At 38.4% G+C, this 20,569-nt stretch overlaps 1 protein-coding gene and 1 long non-coding RNA gene across 13 annotated transcripts in view; one reads left to right on the top strand and one right to left on the bottom strand.

Annotated features, from left to right (window-relative positions):
* LOC123982718 overlaps positions 1-20,569 on the bottom strand; it is a 36,093-nt gene that overhangs the window by 2,635 nt on the left and 12,889 nt on the right. Inside the window, exons 4-7 of one of the 12 annotated variants that reach the window (XR_006828035.1) lie at positions 9,840-9,938; positions 7,945-8,049; positions 5,886-5,939; positions 5,524-5,726 (exon numbers count right to left, since the gene is read on the bottom strand). The exons of 1 other annotated variant lie outside the window; for it this stretch is intronic. This is a non-coding gene — a long non-coding RNA (uncharacterized LOC123982718). Of the gene's footprint in view, positions 1-3,290; positions 3,462-5,523; positions 5,727-5,885; positions 5,940-7,389; positions 7,872-7,944; positions 8,050-8,082; positions 8,677-9,839; positions 9,939-20,569 lie in introns of those variants that run through there. 10 more of the 12 variants (XR_006828039.1, XR_006828038.1, XR_006828036.1 and 7 more) reach the window with 10 other exon arrangements.
* Positions 1,716-8,733, top strand: si:ch1073-13h15.3 (inactive all-trans-retinol 13,14-reductase). Its single transcript, XM_046068492.1, has 11 exons — positions 1,716-1,872; positions 3,311-3,493; positions 4,447-4,688; positions 4,786-4,981; positions 5,557-5,754; positions 5,841-5,960; positions 6,057-6,195; positions 6,593-6,702; positions 6,890-7,056; positions 7,304-7,463; positions 7,759-8,733. Exons 1-11 carry the CDS (start codon positions 1,716-1,718, stop codon positions 8,061-8,063), a joined length of 1,977 nt encoding a protein of 658 aa, XP_045924448.1. The 3' UTR covers positions 8,064-8,733.

Below are 20,569 nucleotides of genomic sequence, written 5' to 3'. Positions count from 1 at the left end.
GCATCGGTTGTGATTGTTTTTTTGTTTAAATTGAGTATTGTAAGTCATACATAACATAACAGATGTGCAATGCTGAATCGCAGAGTACACTTTTAAACTATTACAGACACCACTATTATGAATTGGTTGTGGTATGGGTGTTATATTTCATGACATCTCAATACCAGGAACAGGAACTGGGGCGTCTAAATGGAACTGAGCCGTCATTTATGTTAATCATTACACCAGTGATCTTGTCTGCTGTCAAAATGTCTTCTGTGAAAAAGGTCAATTGAATAGAGGAAAAAGATTAGTTGGAAAATGCTAATTTTGGTTATACATTTATAGTATTTTCAGAACACTGAAAACCAATGACCTTCAATAGACTTCTCACCCAAGGGCCATTCTGACCTGTCAACAGGTGTAACCAACCACATTACTAATAGCTGCATTCAATTCAGGTTCAGGGCACACGTAAACAGAGCCACCATTATTTTTTTAGTTACACCTGTGCTTTTCCTGTTGTGAAGTCAAAATGTCTTCCATAAGCTTAGTTCTAAGTTTACATTTTTGGCTGTCAGATCTTCAAATTCATTGGGACCAACACATCAGCTTGTCCTGCGATGGACTGGCGACCTGTCCAGGGTGTACCCCGCCTTTCGCCCGATGTAAGCTGGGATTGGCTCCAGCCCCCCGCGACCCTGTACGCAGGATAAGCGGTTGACGATGGATGGATGGATGGACATCAGCTTGTTGTGTTTTTTTGTGGTTCAGAGAATCGCTGGCTTCAGAGTAATTCTATGGCTCAAAGTCAACTGAATTAGTATATAATCGGAGTACAGAGTCCATGCATAGACTACATGACATGACAGTGCAGTAAAAAAAACAACTGTGTTATAACATAGATCATGACTGAACATTTATGTTTATCATCACAGGAGAAGAATGTTGTTGATATGGTAGGACAATTCTAGTGTTATTAGATTAATTTGTAGAGTGAAATGTCTTGATTTCTACCACTTAAAAAAAAGCTTTAGGCCTCAATGCTTCCCCAAAGACACCGACTCACCTTATCAGACTTGAAAAGCTGTAACTCAGTTATTCCACTCACCTGCACTGCTGTAAAGACATAAAACTGGACACTGAATGTATAAAGTCTAGGTCGACTTGTCACCAGTGTATTCTTTATCTTAATTGCCTTATCAGATAAGAGCAGGTATGGATACATCTAATCTATGTTTCCTATTAGCTTGTTGGAGTGGCCGAATTATCATACACGTAAAGGAGGAAAACAATGTGTCATAACCTTCAGATCACAACCTTAAGTGTTATAATTCTAGACATCTGAACAGGCAACACGACAAAGCAAATATAACAAAATCGATTTTAAAAAAAGAGTAGTGATGAAAATTTGTAGCACCCACTCTTTGCTTTTGATGTTTTTGTCTGTGCAGCAAATGAGTGCTCAGCAGTTATCCTGCATATAACTGCATGCCAGCTGCCACACAGTTTTTGTTGTGTTTTGTCACCTGTGCACCGTCATTACAAGACAAATGGGTCTTTCACTACTTTATCTTTATGGCTGGTCATATCAACCTCTAGCCCATCTTCTTCAGACCTTTAGTACTTGTCATGATAAAAGGAGCCTCATGATGAGAGCAGTGTTCAGAACAAACCTGCCACTGAACACTTGCTACAATATTGACTCCAGGAACAGTGATTTGTTTGTCTTTATAATGTGGCTCTTGATTTTCTTAGTGTGGTTGGTTATAGTGGCCGGTGGCATATACTGGTTCCTGTTTAGGAAACAGAGCCCTTTCTCCCTTGAGTCAGTGAGACCCCCTGGACCTCGGGAGTTTGATCAGAAGAAGCGGGACAAAGTCATCAAGCAAGGTAAAATGATTGCAGTTAAAAACTCTTGTATGCAACATCACATTTAATTGGTAATCTGATGCAGTACTTTGATCAGGAAGTATATTTTCTATCAGTTAGCTCTGTGGGTAAAAAATTCCACAAGATACAATACATTCAACAATTACATCACGAGTATAATACAGACGTACAGAAATCCCTGAATTGCTAATAATGACAGTAATGACTGATGTATTTGATTTATGTGAAGTGCAGCACCTGAACGGAACAGAATCATAATTTTTGTCCTAGTTACACCTGTGTTTTTCATCTGATGACACTTAAAAACATCTGCTGTGAGAAAGGTCCACTAAAAAATAAATATACTCTTTTTAGGTTACATGTTTTTATTGTATCACAAGCCAAGTCCCTATCATGAATGTATAATGAGGTGTTACATCCATTAGCAGTAGGCCTAAACTTCCAGGAGTTTTCACTGTCCCGTCGTAAAACAGCAAATTGTGGATTTTACACTTTGAGTTCTGTACAACTGAAATAAACAGCACTTAAATATAATATGTTCGCTAATTTGGGAGCTTTAGATGTGCTGGTATATGCAGATTTGGTTACCTTCAAACTGAGCCAGGCCAACTGTCTCCAGGTTTTATGATAAATTAAGCTCTCTCTATCTGAAGATTAAATACACCACTTTATACTTTTTTTTATTACATTTTGCAGTATTTGTTTTTATTTTAAAAACTTGCAATATAACTTACTGCCTTCTAATATGCTAAAACTGTCCAATGACATCAAGTCAACTCATCGAGTCTTGTGTAAGTTGTAAATACTTAGGACTAAGTTGACCTAAAATTAAATAACAGTTCAAAGTATATAAAAGTAGGCTATAAAAAATACTCTATATACAACTAATTCACTGTAGTTTTACAATTGCTGAGGTGCGCGGATACAGTTATCTAAATGACCTGTTTGCTGTGTCATTTCTTAAGAGTTTAGATAAGACCTAAATTAGTAGCGCTACAGTAATTTACAAATCAATAAAATGATTTGTATTGATTGTATTGGCAATTGATTTGAAAATTTTTTTATCTGTGTGCATTATCTTAATTAGATTATGACTAGGAGATTATGTTGGCAGTTTTACCTACTGTTTATTTCCAACAACAGAACTCAAATTAATTCAGAAGTCATGTATTTATAATAATAAATAATAATTGTTATATGTTTATATATAGAACCTTTCTTAACAAACATACAATGCAGATCCATGAATGTATTTATGGGGAGGTATGCAGTCAGTACAACCTTCAGACTATTATGTAACCCAATTAAGCAACACACCTTGATATCTCAGTTTTAGCACTTGCTTGTGATAACATTCACAAAGCATCTTTATTAAACCTATTTGAACTAGAAGATACAGATTACCACGTTGACATTACCTCTTTATGTTTCTTTGTAGGCTTCAGCCTTCACAAAGTGCCCCAGAACCTGGATGTCATTGTTATTGGGAGTGGTATTGGTGGGTTGACAGCTGCAGCAACACTGGCCAAAGCAGGGAAGAAAGTCCTGGTGCTGGAACAACATTTCCAGGCAGGAGGCTGCTGCCACACCTTCATAGAGAAAGGCTTTGAGTTTGATGTTGGTAAGACTTGTAACGTATGTAATTTATATATTTATCTCTGAATGACAATATTGTTCATAATGTGTTGTGTTGCAAATCAGTGTTAATGTAATCCAATTAGTAAAACTGAATTAAACACTGGAAGAACAGTCACAATAGTGGATCCTAACTGGCCAAGACACTTTCCCAGTAGTCAGGGGCTCTGAACATGCCAGGGATTGTAGATATTTACTGTTTCAGGGCACTGCATGACACGTTTTCAGGGGACATAGAATATGTAGCAGTAGTTTGGTGGGTGTGTTCAAGGTACAACCTGGTAAAGTACAATCGTATTTGTTTGGAAGCTTCGAGTTGGGTATACCATGCAAAGGCAGGTCCTGGAGCAACGAAACCCGGATTTGGTCAGAAGGGAAAAAACCCTGGCTGACTGCTGACAGTAACTAGTGCTGCAAAAAATGACAATTGTCTTTTAAGTCACCCAAGGTCACCTTACAATGCATAAAATTAACTAGTCTCGTAGAGAAACAAACAGTGAAACATGGAACAAAAGAATAGACAAAACAGGAGAAAAAAAGTAGGCAGACATGTGTAGGTAGGGGCATAAAACAGTAACTCGGTAAGTACAAGCGTTATTATGATCATCATAGTGAGAAGGCCAGTTAAACAGGTCAGTTTGGAGAAAAGAGAACAATTTTTGGAGCCCGCAACAGCAATAACACAAGGAACTGCAGATCTCCAAATCTAACCACAACAACAATTATATTTTACACATTTCTGTTCATATTTAGAGTTAGATTGGAATATGATTTTTACAGGATTAAAGTTATATAAAGAACCTCATAACAATCAACAATTTAAATGGGACCTTAAAATTGATGCTGTGAAATCTCCCTGGTATGACTTTTGAGAAGGAATGCAAATCTACATGAAATAACTATATACCATGTTCCTGTTTGCCTGTCTGTCTTCTCCAGGGCTTCACTACATAGGTCAGGTTCATGAGAACGGTCTGTTGCGTGTTGCTTTCGACCAGCTAACTGAGGGCCAGTTGGAGTTCCACAACCTAAATCAACACTTTGACACCATCTACATTGGCGAGGGCGATGAGAAACGAGAGTACACCATCAAATCGGGTAAAACTGAAATGCAAGCCCATCTGATGAAGCAATTCCCCGATGACACAGAGGCCATCAAGACATTCTTCAAAATCATGAAGGTATCGGTAGCTAGTGAACACATATTTCAATGTGTCACCAGTCCAAAACTTAACAACAAAACTATGACCATCTCAAACATCTTCTGTATTCTAACAGATCTCAGCTAATAAGGCCTCCTCCCTGGCAACTTTAAAGCTGATGCCGCAGTGGCTGGCTTTACTCCTGCTGAAGTCAGGCATTGCAAACCTCTTTTCCAGTGTCTACCGCCTCAGTGGCACATGTGCAGCAGACTTTGTGAACACCCTGACCAGCAACAAGGATCTCCATGTCATCTTTTCTTATCTTTTCTATGGTGGGTCCTCAAAAATGTTACTAGAGATAAAAAATTAAAAGGTTGTAATAACTGCTTCAACAAACAACATATATGATCATTTTTCTTGCTGCTGTAAAATATGCAGTTTTTTATGTAAAATGGTTAAATTTGATGGTGGAGACCGTGTGGGCCTTCATTATCTCTTTATTCTTATTACAAGTAGGAATATTATTATGAGGGGTATTTTCTGACTGCTTGGAATTGCAGTCAACAAACCAGTGTCACGTATGATGTACAAAGACATAAGCGGCAGTTGATTGTAAATAATCTTCCCTGATGAGTCTCTGCCAGGCCTGAACTGTTTGGGTGTTGGGTGATTTTTACCTTCAGTCTTGTCTACAAAATGAAATACAGTCCGTCAGACTGAGGTCATGTGATTAACATGGCCAGTGATGAATATCCCACTGCCTTTGACAGGGCTCATGAGTTATACAATAAAAACTGGACTTGTGACTGGATGGTTGTCGGTTCCAGTGCTGCACAAGATGAGAATATGATTTTGAAAAATACGTACAACAAAGTCATAATTAAGTGTTTATTTTGCATATTTTTAGGCGTGCCTCCAAAGGACTCCAGTCTTGTGATCAACGCCCTCCTGATTCATCATTACAAACGAGGTGCCTACTTCCCGAAAGGTGGTGCCAGTGAGATCCCCTTCCACATCATCCGCACCATTCAGAAATATGGAGGAAACTGCCTGGTCAGAGCCTCCGTCTCCCAGATCCTGGTTAATAAGGAGGGAGCAGCTTATGGTAAGAAATTATTCCAGCTCAGTTTTCACCTGTGAAGGCAATATAGCCTATAGGTAAATGACTGAAGACTTCCTTTCTGTTGACAGGTGTTAAAGTGAGGAAAGGTCAGGAGGAACTGGAGATTCATGCACCTGTGGTTGTTTCAAACTGTGGCGTCTTCACCACCTTCCAGAGACTTCTTCCCCCTGAGATTCGAGTCAAGACAGGTGAGCAACACATCCTCTTAACGGATGAATTCCAAAATGTAACTAAAGTTATCTTGAAAAGGTTTCAAGATGATTTTAAACTCTCCCATATTACAGATATTCAGGAAAGACTGAACATAATGAAACATGGCAGAGGTTGTTTGTTGGTCTTCTCTGGCTTTGATGGAACTGATGAGGAGTTGGGCATTAAGTCCACCAACATCTGGCTGTTCAAAAACAATGATTTGGACAAATCGTAAGTATGCAGAGCACTGATCACAGACCACTAAACTTAGAGGTAATATTTAGTTACCACAAGAGGGTGCTATTCTATAAGAAGTAGTAACTTTTCAGTGTAGTTCTGCTCCCAGGAACATTAACACATTTCTCATTTTTCTTGTAGGTCCGCTTTTATTTCTTCCAAATGAAAAAACAATGTGCAGCTTTGAATTTATTGACCACTTACATAAAGAAACATGGTATATAGTATGTTGCTTATTCAATTACTAAGTTAAAATTCCATTTTCGTCCTCTAGATGGAGGATAGGATCAGTAAGGTTTTAGCTGGGTTCAAATAGCATACTCATGCTTTCTTTTATGTGTGGCAACACTGCAGATAAAAGCAGCCCTGTGATGTGTTGTTTTTTTTTAAGGATGGATGACTTCTTTGCATTGAGCAAAGAGGAAGCACCAGATAATATTCCAATGATGATGATCACAGTTCCATCGTCCAAAGACCCTGAAGCCAAAATAAGACACCCTGGTACAAACACCCAGTACTTTTTCTACTGCTGCGAATAATAGTAGTAACATGAAATTATGTTAAAAAGAAAGAATATGCCAAAATTAAAGATAAAGACACATGTTATGTTTCAAAGATGTACTGCTAATACCACGTTTGAGTGTCCAAACAGATAAGGTGTTATGTCTTATGTGTTTTATGTTCACAGGAAAAGCTTGCATGACAATACTGATAATGGTCAAGTATGAATGGTTTGAGGAATGGAAGGACACTACAGTGCGCAAAAGGGGTGATGAATACTATAACTACAAAATGAGATTTGCCAATAACCTCTTTGACTGGGCCTGTACTATTTACCCTAAAATCAGAGACAAGGTAGGATCGGTCATTCTCTGTCATACATGCACGTATGCACACATGTTCATGTATGTTTCTGTTGTCTGTGCATATACATTAAAGTTATCTAAAACATATAACTTCTAAAACATTAAAAATGATAAATGTATCGTTATTAAAGCATGTTACGTTAATTGTAGGTTGTCCACACTTTGAATTTACATACATTTGTTGTTTGTCTTTGAATAAAGACTTCATTGTAATATTTGTATGACTTGCTTTTCAGTTGGTTTTCCAGGAAGTGGCGACCCCACTGAGCAACATGCACTACCTGGGTGCCCAGCGTGGAGCCATGTACTCCTCTGAGCACAACCTAGACCGTTTCCATGCTGAGACTGTGGCAAGGAACAGGTGCACCACCCCCGTCAAAAACCTCTACATCTCAGGTATGAAAAGTTACAAACTTGGCCATGGCTTTAATGTTAACAAGCACACTCAATTGTGTTTTATAACTGAATGACATTTTCACTGGCATAGAAATGTCTTAACAAGCCCTAAGACTGATTCACTTGATGTGCGAGGGTTGACAATGCTTTGTTTCTTTTCAGTCTAATTTCTTCATATAAAACTAGCCTCACTGGATTCGTTTACTGGTACAGTTAAAACACAATAGCTGGGATCCAGACTTCTGGTAGTCTTGTCTCATGCAGAAGGTTGTTTGTGTCTGTCTGTCTAATTCAGGCCAAGACGTGTTCAGCTGTGGGATAGCAGGCGCTCTGCATGGTGGACTTCTCTGCGCCACTACAGTGTTAGGTCAAATCATCTACATTGACTTGCTCCTCCTCAAGATGAAGCTAAAAAGGAGGAAAGCCAAAGAGATGTCCCAGCTGGCTAAGAAGTACTGCAGTGAGAGTGCTCTCTACTTACCCTGCAGGACAATAGGGAAACTGCACAAACCTGGTGCAAAAGGACCGATGCCTATAGTGCAGTTTTCTGACAGTTACAAGGAACGGATGTTATGTCCTGGTTGTACTAAAAGGAAATAATACAGCTGTGATGAACATAATTTTCAAAGTTGAAAACATCAAAAATAGTAAGAAAACATAACATTTGTTTTTTATTTTCTGCACAGAAGCCATCACACTATCCTCAGTCAAGTCTGTCAACTAAATTTAGTGTTAGTGTGAACAAAGACTAAAATATTTCCAGAATTATGTATTCCTGGGGGATCATACAGTGATCTATACCATTATACTAGATCTTAAGCAACTAGCATAATAAAGTACACATTGCTTGTTCAAAGTCTGTATTTTTGCATCATGTTTCCTCACATTTCGCTGGTTACTAACCATTCATCTTAGAACTTCTTACAAGTTCTCAATTTGTTTGCTTTTGAGTTTGTAGTCTGTGCTTAAAATAGAAATACAAGGTGCTAAAGAGTTAGCATAGCTCGCAGCACTGCCAACAATCTGACAAGGAATTATAATGTAATCATAATAATCTATTCTAGTTGGGAGGCTACAAAATAAGACTAATATATCTTATTTACAATATTGCAGTATTTGTGCAGATATGCTAGTGGCTGGGGATGGTTGTGGGGGTTGCTGGTCACTGGGTCACTTTGATTCTTCTTCTGTTTTCAAAGTTTTCCTGCTTTGCCTGAGAAAGTAACCACAAAGTGTTTCATTGCTCATAATGCACATTATCCTGACTTGAATAAACTTTTCCTAATTTACCATATTTTCTGTGCTTCTGTAACTCTGCATTGTTTAATGGGAAATAATAAGATTTTTTATGATAAACCATATTCGAAAAATCAAACTCTGTCACCCAAATACTCCTAAAACTACGCTAAAACTACTATCGATTAATATGAATACTGGAAAAGAAAGAAAGAAAGATAATAATTGGCTTTGTGTAACGATTTGCAAGCTCTATCACTTTGACCCTTTCAAGATCCTAAATTGTACCTCTCTGAGCAACACCATAACCTGTCAGTGAAGTCATTGTTAAATACTACAAAATATTTTTACCCAAATTCTTAGGTGATAGGTGACAAGAGCAGTTTGAAAACATCAGCTAGGAGTCTAAAATTGTAGCCATGATTATATGATTAAGTTTTAAAATACCTATAACAATTAATTCATATAAGATTATTAGCATCAGGTATAATGAGTGGTTATTGTTTGCTAATTTTTTATATATCACTTACTGGTGAACTGAGATCCCCACTGGGTTTCTTCGTTCCCACCTATGTTGTTCTGACCTGACTTATAACCCCAGTGTTGTTTGGGTAACTTCTGAAATCAAACGTATGGGGGGAAACCTCAGACTTCCTGCACTAAGTGAACATTTCCTTAGTAAACGGTGGGCAGACTGGCTGACAAACTGTGGTCTGTAGGAGACGACCGAGGGGATCCGAGCAGAAGAATGCCCCTTCTGTCCAGGCAGCCGGTGGGATGCCAGTACCTCTTGCTCTGTTAACCTCCATCCCTCTGCTGTACAAACCCAGGGAATGTTGTCCCTGCTGCAAGCGCTCTAGTGTGCAACTTGTTACTTTTTCTTTCAATACTTGTGCAAAAAGAAAAGAACAAAACTAAGGGAAGTTCAAGGAACGAGGAGCAAAATGGATAGGAGAGGAGTTAATTATATTGACTTTGCCTGGCTGGAAGTTCAGTAGACTGTAACATATAATTACCATGGCACTATAAAGTGCAGGACTTCACCAGAAATAAACATGACATCTACAGTAACTCTTACTTTCCTATGCTGTGCACTGACGAAGAGCTATAAACAAACTCACCTAAGTTGAGTTCACCCACCTTTTTTAGCCATGCTAGCGGTGTGGCTCTAGGAATGGCAATGTTGGCCTGTCGGTTGGTCGGTCCACCACTTTGGTCCAGATGGAAATATCTCAACAACTGTTGGATGGATTGTCATGAAATTTTATACAGAATTTTATACATGTTTCCAAAGGTTGAATACTACTGATTTTGGTGATCCTCTGACTTTTCCTCTGGCACCACCATGTATCTTGACATGAATCACCATGGAACATTAATGTCCCCTTCGGGCTAAATTGTAATGACTTGAGTAACTTCTAGCACCATCATCAGGTCAAATTTGTATTGTTTCCCCAATAATTCGGTTTGTGACCCAATACCTGCAAAATTAATGGCACTCCATCAGCCTCAGCTGTACTTTGTGTTTAGTGCTAAATAGCAAATGTTAGCAAACTAACAAGCTAAACTAAGACGGTGAACATGATAAATATACCTGCTAAACTCCTACATGTTAGCAATGTCACTGTGAGCATGCAAGCATGTTGAGGTGCCTAAATACAGCCTCACAGAGATGCTAGCATGGTTGTAGACTAAGTGTTATTAGACTTCTTATGAGTTCATAATATTTCATATGTTATGGCTTGTAACGTTAAACTTCTTTTATTGCTTTATTATGATTAATGAATCATTAATCAATGTGTTACAGATCAGAAAAAATAATATTTTTGAGAATGTTTGGGTTGTTGGTGTAGGTTGTGAAAAATAAGGGGTTTAAACTCATGACATCTAGTCTTCAATATCAAGAAGTATGCATGGATTTTGGTCCAGATTCAATGCAGTGCTTTTCAAGAAGGTAAGGTGGTGGTAAGGTGCTTCAACTGTCCATTGGAGGGGTCTTTCAGATTAATTAAAGAACATAACATAAAAAGGCAAGGTAATTAGAGCTGGCAACCCAAACTGAATTTATTCACATTATTACTGATCTATAAACAACTAATTTTATTGTTATCTATTACCACCTCAAACACAACCTTCGTACTGAACTACAGCTAGTGTTGCAGACTTAATAAGGTTAAATCCCAAAAATTAATATCAGTGCTCTGCGGTGCAAGAAATGGAAAAACTTCCCTTTGTACAGTAAAATAATAAATGACAGCCACCATTTTAAAATGAATGTAACATTTTGCAAGTGTAAGCTTACAATTCTAGTTCAAATTTCTAAGCCATTTTAAGTTTAAATCATTATATATATATATATTACAGTGTTTTCATTGATGATTTTATTTTTATTTGTTGTGTTGGTTTTTTGGTAAGATTATGTATTCTAGGCACATGGACTCTTTGCATCTTTGCTACCTTTAAATAGGTCTTGGAATTTATTGTGCTATCCTTAACATTTTTGCATTTGTGTGTGATCTGATGTCCTCCAACTCGTACTGTTAAATAAAGTAAACGTAAACAAGTAATTAAGCCTTTAGTTATCACTTATAAACCCTTTATAAAAAATGCCTTATGAGAAGTGTGGTACACACTTTTATTCCAAGAAAAAGAATGAACATATGATTCATTTTGCTTTGTAATAATACCTTACAATGATCATTGACTAGGGGGCACTTTTATACTGTACAATTGCATCAGTGGCTATAGAATTCATCATCAGTGTAGTTTACACTTCTAGGGTGTTAAACATTTCAACTTTCTAGTATTTGCAGCAAGGAAGTACCGAGAACTAGGGAACCTGTCACTCCCCCGAAATTTAACTTTGTAGAAAACCAAGTAATTTCAGCTAAAATGGGCAGATCTGAGGAGGAATTTCAGTTTTTCTTGACCAGCACAAGCACCACCTCAACCCCCTCCCTGCTTTTTCCTCTTGCAGGCGGCTCCCACATGTTTAGACACGCTCTTACATCAGGAGAGGCCCAGAGGGTCGGATCTTAAAAACAAAGTCCACTCTTTCCACTGTCTCAGCCACTTTGTTCAGCATTCTCTATCCAGCAGATGCATACTTTTAAATGCAATTTCAGAGGCTGTAGTTCAAAGCTAATCTGGTAACCAAAAACTTTTATTTATATAAAGCGAACAGTAAACTCGCAAAATAATGTAGTGGCAGGATTGGCTCAGAGAGTATTCATGTTGCTAGGGTCTCGTCTCTGTGTTTCAGCCAGCTTTCCTTCTTTTCCAGATGTTGGAGCTCCTCCCCGCTGGCTTGCTGCAGCCTCCCACAGCTTGAACCCAGCCAACAATCACAGCTGCTACCAATCTGAAGACTCTCAAACGAAAGTTTCAGACGACCCAGATGAGAGGAAGACCCAGTCTGATGATTGCACGCAGGATCTGACTGGGCTTAAAGGCATGAGCATCACAAAAAGCGACGCCATTTTTTAAGGGTCACTCCTACTTAACTAGTATCTTATAGTAAAGTATGATGCACTTGATAGATGAAAACTTTCTATCAATCTTTCAATTTTACCATAAATGGGGTTTTGAAGCCAAATGTACAAATGTACTACACAGGGAAGATAAAAAATGGATTCCTTCATTTCTGTTTCTGTGGATTAATCCAAATCAGACTGAAGCTGTTCTCTACACAGATCAAAGACCGTCTTCTCTGATATCGGCTAAAAGCTGATGCTTGAGGCCAGCTTTCTGTTGAGCTAAACAGAAAATCCAAGGAAAATGGCATCTTCCCCAAATCTTCCTCCTGCCTGAAAAATCTGTCTACAATCTGAAACAGTACTGGTCCACATGTCAGCGCAGTTAAAGCTCAAACTAGCAACTGTACATAATGTTTAGGTCAGTTTTGCATTCTCTAAACTCCACTCAGTCATGTAATTGTTATATTTACAGAAGTTAGCACACAACTTCAATTTAGTCTGAAACAACTAATTGATTAATTAAGAAAAATAATTGCCAAATATTTTGATAATTGATTAACAGTTGTCAACAGTTTCAGCTTTTCACTTATGAGGATTTCCTGCTTTTCTTTGCCATGTATGATATGAACCTAGACATTAGGTATTTGTATTGTTGGTTGGGAAAAAACAAACAACGTAATTATTTCTGACACTTTTTGAGCAATATTATCATATATTGTCATATATTTGGACTCTTATTTATGGCCACCTGATGAATGTAAGTCATGTATTCACTCTATTTTAGCTCTGTTTTGGTTTATACCATCTCCTGAGATATCTGGCTCTTTAGCTACTAAATGTTCCAAAATGTTCACCAGATAGCTGCTTACTGTGTCTGCTGTTGCTGGTGTATCTTGGCAGTCCTCTATTTTCCCTTTTCAGCTGTTTGGAATTTTTCCTGTGAGGCTGCTCTGCACATTTGATTATAAATTATGTTGCATGTTAGAGATTGGATGAGAGCGAGGAGGCTAGAATATGAAAGGCCAGAAAAAGAGAACATTTGGAGCTGAACTTTGTATGAGGCGGTACCATATCTTTTTGCAAATGAGTCATAGTAAGTATTCACTCTGTCTGCTTCTCCAGTCAAGCTCCTGCTCCATTGTTAAGTATGTAAGAGAGACAAAGACTGTATCATGAGCATACAGAGTATACTCCACCTCTGTATCAGGCAACAACAAACAGCTGACCTTTGACATCCAGGTAGTCTTTAGAGATCCCAACAATGACACGAAGGTCCCACTTCAACCTCAGCGTTTCTGTCCTTTTAAGTGCAACAGAGCGACTGGGAGGGAGACATTGTTATAGAGAAAACAAAAGTAATCACCACCTGCTAAACCACAAAGCCACAACAGTCTATTATGTGATCATAGTTTACAGTGTTTCAGAACAGTACTGAGGATAACAATCTCTGGCTTGCATCCACAACTGACGATGTTAGATGGTGGTCAGGTTAAGGACAAGAATTCAGGAATTTTGCAAATAAATAATTACACAGGATATGTTAATACTGAAAGAATCATGTGAAACTTTAATTTACCTTGCACAAAAGAGGGAGAAGCCCATATTAAATTAATAATAAAGATCCTGTGGTTGAATCAAAGAGTTAATCTCTTTGCTCTTTCACACCCATCTGTGACTACAGCTCCTCCTTCCAGAGGATGCTTAAGACATGATCCAGAGTTCTCATGTTTCACCATTTCGTCTTGAAGCCTCCCTACCACCACCACCACCTCCACCTTCCCCTTGGCCCAATCTCCACTCAGCCTAATGCATCCGCATTCGTTTCTGCTCTGTGTTTACATGGTGAGCCAGCTTGTGAAGTTGGGGTGAGTCTAAATGCTAGAGAAAGTATGCACCAGAGGGGGCTCTTCAGTGGGTGTGATCCCAGCCAACCCTCATAAGGAGATGACGTCTTAACACAGGGTTTGGATACAGACAGTATACTAGAGTTTATGTGGCATTTTTCCTTATCCGAATACATCCTCTAAAGATAGAACATGTTAAATTTTAAACCCCTTGGGACAAACTTGTGATTTTGGACTATACAGATACTTGAGTTATGCCTCAGCAGAAAAGAAGCCTGAACTTACTCAGCAAAGGAGTAAACTAACATTAAACATGATTAACGTCATAAAAAATATATATTTATAAGCAGAGGTAGGCAACAGAAATGTCTTATTTGCAATGCATTTTCTTTATCTCAGTCAACTGTCCAACATTTGTTCCAAGGCCCACTTTTAACACACACTTTTACCACAAGTGTTACACAGTTTGCTGAGACATGCTTAGGTCTTGATCTTCGCACACCAACTGTTTACTTTCCACTTCGCACAGATTTGAGAAACATTTGGCCAGAAGGTGGCATAGTCAAGTCCTTGGATTCTAATGCCCTTTAATTTAGATGAATATTTTGGCCACATAATGTAAACTGTGCTAAAAACTGCAAGGCATAAAGTGCCAAGGCTGCAACATAAGAATTATGTTATTATAAATTTAATTATTAGGGTTCACCCTTCAGGATAACTGGACTACTATCACTACTCTGCCAGTGCTATTCCTATGAGGTTAAGAAACAAACACATGGGCACAGTTCAGGATGTCATCTGTTGTGTCTCAGCACCGGTCTCCAGCTGACACTAAATCCTCTGTCCTGACCTCCTGTAAAAAAAAGTGAAAGCTTTGCTCTCACATCGGCAGAGGCTGTTTTTTCTGGCCTCTGCTCACTGGCCCTGGATCTGAGGACAAGGCCTCACAGCATGACGATCCCAGAGGGGTCGTACCTACATGTTTGTTACTTCAGCACTGAGACCGTGTTAGCAGGATGACCTCTCAGGTTAGATTACATCTAAAATATCAGGAACTGTTTTGTAGTCATTATTCTATTCATTATATACAACCTTTTTAAAGCTTTACAAACATTTTGAACCAGTCATTTTCAGCTTTGTCCTCCTGAAATAATGTGAGAAAGAATGAGAAAAGACTGGAGGTTATGCTCTGTCTCATGATTCAACCTTTCTGAACTGTTTGGCATGCCAGTAGGCTGAGTATGATTAAACTCCAGCAGTGAAAATGCTGCACCATAGACAAAGACATCACTGGCACCACAATTAGAGACTCCACATTTTGCTTCCTGATCAAAGCCTTTTTTATGTCCTTCATGCCAATGAGTGTATAGTTATATATATATATATATATATATATATATATATATATATATATAAATAAACACATTTGTCACTTTTATGCTTTCAGGGGCTTTTTTATTTGTATTTTTCCCCCCTGGGAATTCCTGATAATTATTCACTGCTTTCAGACATCAATCCCCACAAACACAGAACGTTTTAAGAGTTGGGAGTGGCAGACTCAGGAAGAAAGGTATATATTAAAATTACCCCCCAAAAAAGTCAAACTAATTTTAATATCTGTATTCATTAAAGCATTAAAGCATCATAAATTCACAAATGTTAAGTACTCATGTTATAGAGACTATATAGCTAGTGGAGCTGTTTATGGGTGGAATATACGTAGCTACAGGTAATATAAAAGAGGCAGCCTACTTGTTATGGCTTGTACAGCCCTAAAGGTACTAGAGCAACAAACTGAGATTGTAGGAATCACCATCTCTCTCTCTTCACACACACACACACACACACACACACACACACACACACGCACACACCCAACAAAGAATGAGGCTTATCTTGGCACAATTTACTACAATATATGTGACAAAAATTAATGATTGATAACAAGAACTAGAGGTGAAACATGTATGCTGATGAGAGTGAAAGTTCATTCATGAATTTCTAAAATCGTAACTCAAGGGTGACTTACTTAGCAAACTCCATACGCTGATGAAGAAAGCTCTGTAAAAAGCTATAAAAGTAGACCATGAGAATGATTTCTTCAAAGTATTCAGACCACAGAATAAAAATTCTCCATTACAAGTAAACCACTTGTATTTGAATAGTTACTTCAGTAAGAGCTCATGCTAAGGACAGGACATTTCCAGAGTGCATAATGTATACATTTTTAAGAGTTTGTTACACATGACAGAACTAACTACTTTTGGGAAATTTAATCTATAGCAATGCATTCTTTTTGATTTGTTGACACTGTACAGTCTAAAAATATAGGTAGAGTGTAAAGTTGCATAAAATGGAAATACAAAATGGTACGAGTGCTAAAAGTACGAGTAGCCTACACCAAAACACCATTTCAGTAATGTTTCTCAGTGAAATTTACTAAGTGGCTTGTTACTTGCCCTATTTCAGATAACTCGACATTCCATGGGCTCTATTTAAATGATCTGTAGCGCATAGTCTAAAGTGCATTAGGGTGTGTCCATCTCCACTTTTGCAAGTTAAAGGACACATTAATCTGGGCGCAAACTAAAAAGGAGACCTATTATACTGCTTTTCCAGTCCTATATTGTAGTTCTGTGACTCCTGTATGGCAGCTTTGCATGGTTTAAAGTTCAAAAAAATATTTTCTGTATTATACTGGCTCTTCATGTAGGCCTTCATTTCAGCCTCTGGCTGAAACAAGCTGTAGATGCTCCTGTCTCTTTAAGCCCCCCCCCCCCTCTCAAAGCCCACTGTCTTGTGATTGGCCAAGACCTGAAGCATGTTACCAGGATGTTGTTGTCGCTGGGCGGTACAGACAGACTGAGAGTTGCTGTGCGGAGCAAATGACCATATATGGAACACCGGCTCGGTCTAGCTCTGTGTGCCATAGAACGTAGAAAAAGCAGTTCAAAACAGAGCGTTCAAAAGAAGAGGAACCCTGAGGTTTTTGCTCACAGGGATTTCTTTTAAATACTTTAACCTGATTATTTGAAGCTTTGGCCATGTTCAACATGAACATCCAACATTGTAACATTGTAGATAAGTCATAAAATATGGAAAAGCATAGAAGGTCTCCTTTAAGAGGTTGCCTTTTAATTAATCATAGGTGTGTTCTGGACATAACAGGAATTAAACCAATCACAATGTTTTCCTGGTGGATTTCCTGGTGCTATTTAAATTGCAGATTAATGGTGCATTATAAAAGCCATAATAATATATAAATAAATAAAACAGTGTGATGCAGCTAGAGAGAGTGAGTGCACAAGTGTGACTGAAGTGTCAACGTTATTTAAAAACTTTGTTATTCTGTTACTCTACAGTTCTGTGGTTTATCAGTGAAGTGTATGAGCTACACTGCTGACTGGAGTCTCTGTTAACAGTGACAGACAGATAGATCCGCGTTATAAATACTTATCTGGTCGCAAATCACATCTCTATCTTCCAGGTGATTTCTTTTTTGTGTGTTGAATTGATGTTTAAATGTTTTCTTTAACAATTTACTGATTACAAAATCTGCTGTCAGTAAATCTTGACCGATCCAATCGGAGTGTGGGAAATGTATATAATCAATGAAGTTACGTTGCTGTGCCTTGGCGTAAATGCGAACAGCATCTCTGTTAATGGGGAGCATCTTACTATCTGAATGATGCACAATTTGAACAGCTGGAAAATACTGCACCACTGACTTCAGACCAGGGTTTTGTTGGTCAGTGGCACAGTCACTTTCTGCTGCCTCAAGATAGCAATGCGCCAACAATGCGCCTGACCACACCTCATTTTAAGACAAACTCTCCCATGGACGCACAGATGGACGCTAAGTGACTGTCTCATGAAGCACAAGCGCACCTAAATGACAAACCACAAAATGTACCATTTGTTTGAATGTCAAGAATGCCAACAGGTACATTAATATGCAAAGTAACAATCAAACAGTTTTTGTTTTGTAGTGATTGTAGGCTAGTATGCATTATTGTTAAACTACATGTTGATCTTATCCATCACAGTAATCTGGTGTGAGTTGAGGTGTAGGGATAGTTACTCACTGAGTGCATTTTAAGTGAATTGTAAGTATTTTGGTGTTTCTCAGTCACAGTGAAGATGAAATTAGTCAGGCAGATAATTGTCATGAGAAAACATGACAAGAAACTGTATGTCTATGAGGGCATATACAACCTTTTTTCTGTGAATAAACTGACTGACTCTTCCAGGAGTGTTTTCATTTTTCCTCCTTTTTGTCCGTTTTGTTTCCGAAGCTGAAGTCACAGTGCAGAGCTGAGCATAATGCAGCCAGCAGCACAGGGTTAAGTGATTCCAGATGCTTTAAAAATTAAACTCATGTGCTGGGACAGAACAAAAATATGTTCCCCTTTCTCTAATTTATCCAAGTTATTCTCTGTTGCTGTCATACCTATTTTCCTGTCCTGCTTTCACTCACACAAAAAAAGCACTTAGAGAATGTGACCTGTGTTTTTGGGTAACATTTGGGCATGAAAATGTCAAAAAAGGGCCTTCCCTCAAACAGTGATATCAGATTTCATGAATATGGAGCAAAACATTTAGGAACATTTGGAACAAAAGCAGTCCTGGTTAGAGTGGGAGGAGTATCTCAGGGCTATAATCTTTTCTTAAATTTTACCACTGTGAACTAGACAATAAAAACCTCTGCACGTGACACAAAAACTACACTACATTTACATGCATCAACAAAAACAGCCTCCGTTGATTTGACAGCCCAAAGACAAATTGTATGATTTCATGGTGCAGTATTTGTTAGTTTTTATGAAATAAATCACTCCTATGGGCAAGGCAGGGAGAGGCTGGGTGGGACTGGGCTGAGTTTAGCAGGTGGGAAGTTGGAGTCTGACACAAGGTCTGCACTCCTACCTCGTGAACTCTCAGGAGAGACGCCCCAGGGTGACTACTCTTTTGACAGGGTGCTTCTCTCCCTCCCACTGCTTAGAGATGTCTAAGGGGAAACAGGGAGGGGGGTGTAAAGTCAAATAAAGAACTTCAGCAATGCGCAAGACAGGTAGAGACAGGACAAAAAAATTAAAGGAGAGAGAAAGGAAGAGATGGCAAAATGTGTTAACAGAGGTCGAGAGTGAAGATGTGGCAGACCAAAAGAAAGGGAAACAGATGAAGCATAGCCTAAACAATGAAATCTTGAGCTGCTTAATGCAAAAACTGTTCTTATGTTTCAACAGCTGAGTGCAGTCAGAGTGGACACATGCAGTATCATCCCAACAAATTATATTAAACAACATAACTATTTCTATTCCAGATGAGGGGGAAAGCACACTGCTTTTGGCAAATAAGTCTTGTAAAACGGCTGAGCTCCAGAAAAACTGTTTGGAGGAGGAATGCAGACTGTTGAGTGTCTTGACATGTTGAGGGAGAGATGGTAGGCTGAGACGAGACGAGTGCTGGAGGTTTACATCCTCCATAATCTCAGTGGTTAATATGTAAAATATCTATAGCAAATTGCGAGATCACAGGTTTTTAGCATGACAATGAGCCTCCTTACCATATCATCCTCATAATTTCTTTACCTCAAAATACCACTTTAGATTTGTTATACGCAATCTATTTTTTCACAGGTTTTCAAGAAAATATTATTCAAAAATAAAAATAAAAGTGTTGCTTAAACCTAACAATAACCCAGGTAGCTGTCATTAGTCATTACAGTCAGAGGGGTGTGAAGGGGTAGGAAGCTGTGGATCCTGTCCTAAATGTGGGTGGCCACTGTCATTATCAGGTTAAGTATAACCATTGAACTTAATTAAAAGTCTATCCTCTGTGACTTAAAGTCACACGCTGAAGTGATTCTGAAATTGGGAGGCGCACACTTGATAACCCAATGATGACATACCTGTCTTTACTTTAAACATCCAAGCCAGGCGTCCACTCTCTGTGGCTACTTGCTTTATTTTGACAGTATGTGGGATAGTGAAATCAAATCCTGTACATTAATATTTTGTAATCTGCAGATTATTATCTGTTATAGGACTTTCAAATTCTTTCTAAAAACTAAACCCATCTGTTTTGAATGAACTCAGATATTTGGTGCATGGCAAAGATGATTCACCTTGCTTCACAAAAGTGTTTCCTTCATCAAAAAACACTGTAACCGTCATGCAGCGAAGATTTCAATATAGAAATATGTTTTATTTTCATATAAATTCTCAATAAGCTCTAATCTAATAAATACTGTAGCTTTTCATCCATAGTGTAGTACAGTAATAAAAGCAGCATCAACACTGACTGGGAACAAAGTGTAGGTTAGTGGTGTCAGAGGGTAGTGTAAGTGCATATTCATCCACCATCATCATACAAACTCAATTTTGCCAGAACGGACTGCCCCCCCCCCCCCTCTGTGGTCGATTCTTAAATTTTTTTTTGTCGTGACACTGTTTTTGTTCCTCCTCTTTGCATCTCAGCCAAGGATACTCCCTTTGTTGATGTGGCAGGCCTGGGAATTGAAAAGTTGATACTTCATGTCAGGCAAAGA

Source organism: Micropterus dolomieu, linkage group LG14 (assembly GCF_021292245.1).
Source record: "Micropterus dolomieu isolate WLL.071019.BEF.003 ecotype Adirondacks linkage group LG14, ASM2129224v1, whole genome shotgun sequence".
In the NCBI taxonomy this organism is placed as follows: Eukaryota; Metazoa; Chordata; class Actinopteri; order Centrarchiformes; family Centrarchidae; genus Micropterus; species Micropterus dolomieu.
The sequence above is the reverse complement of the archived record's forward strand: the minus strand, read 5'-3'. Positions and strand labels throughout refer to the sequence as shown.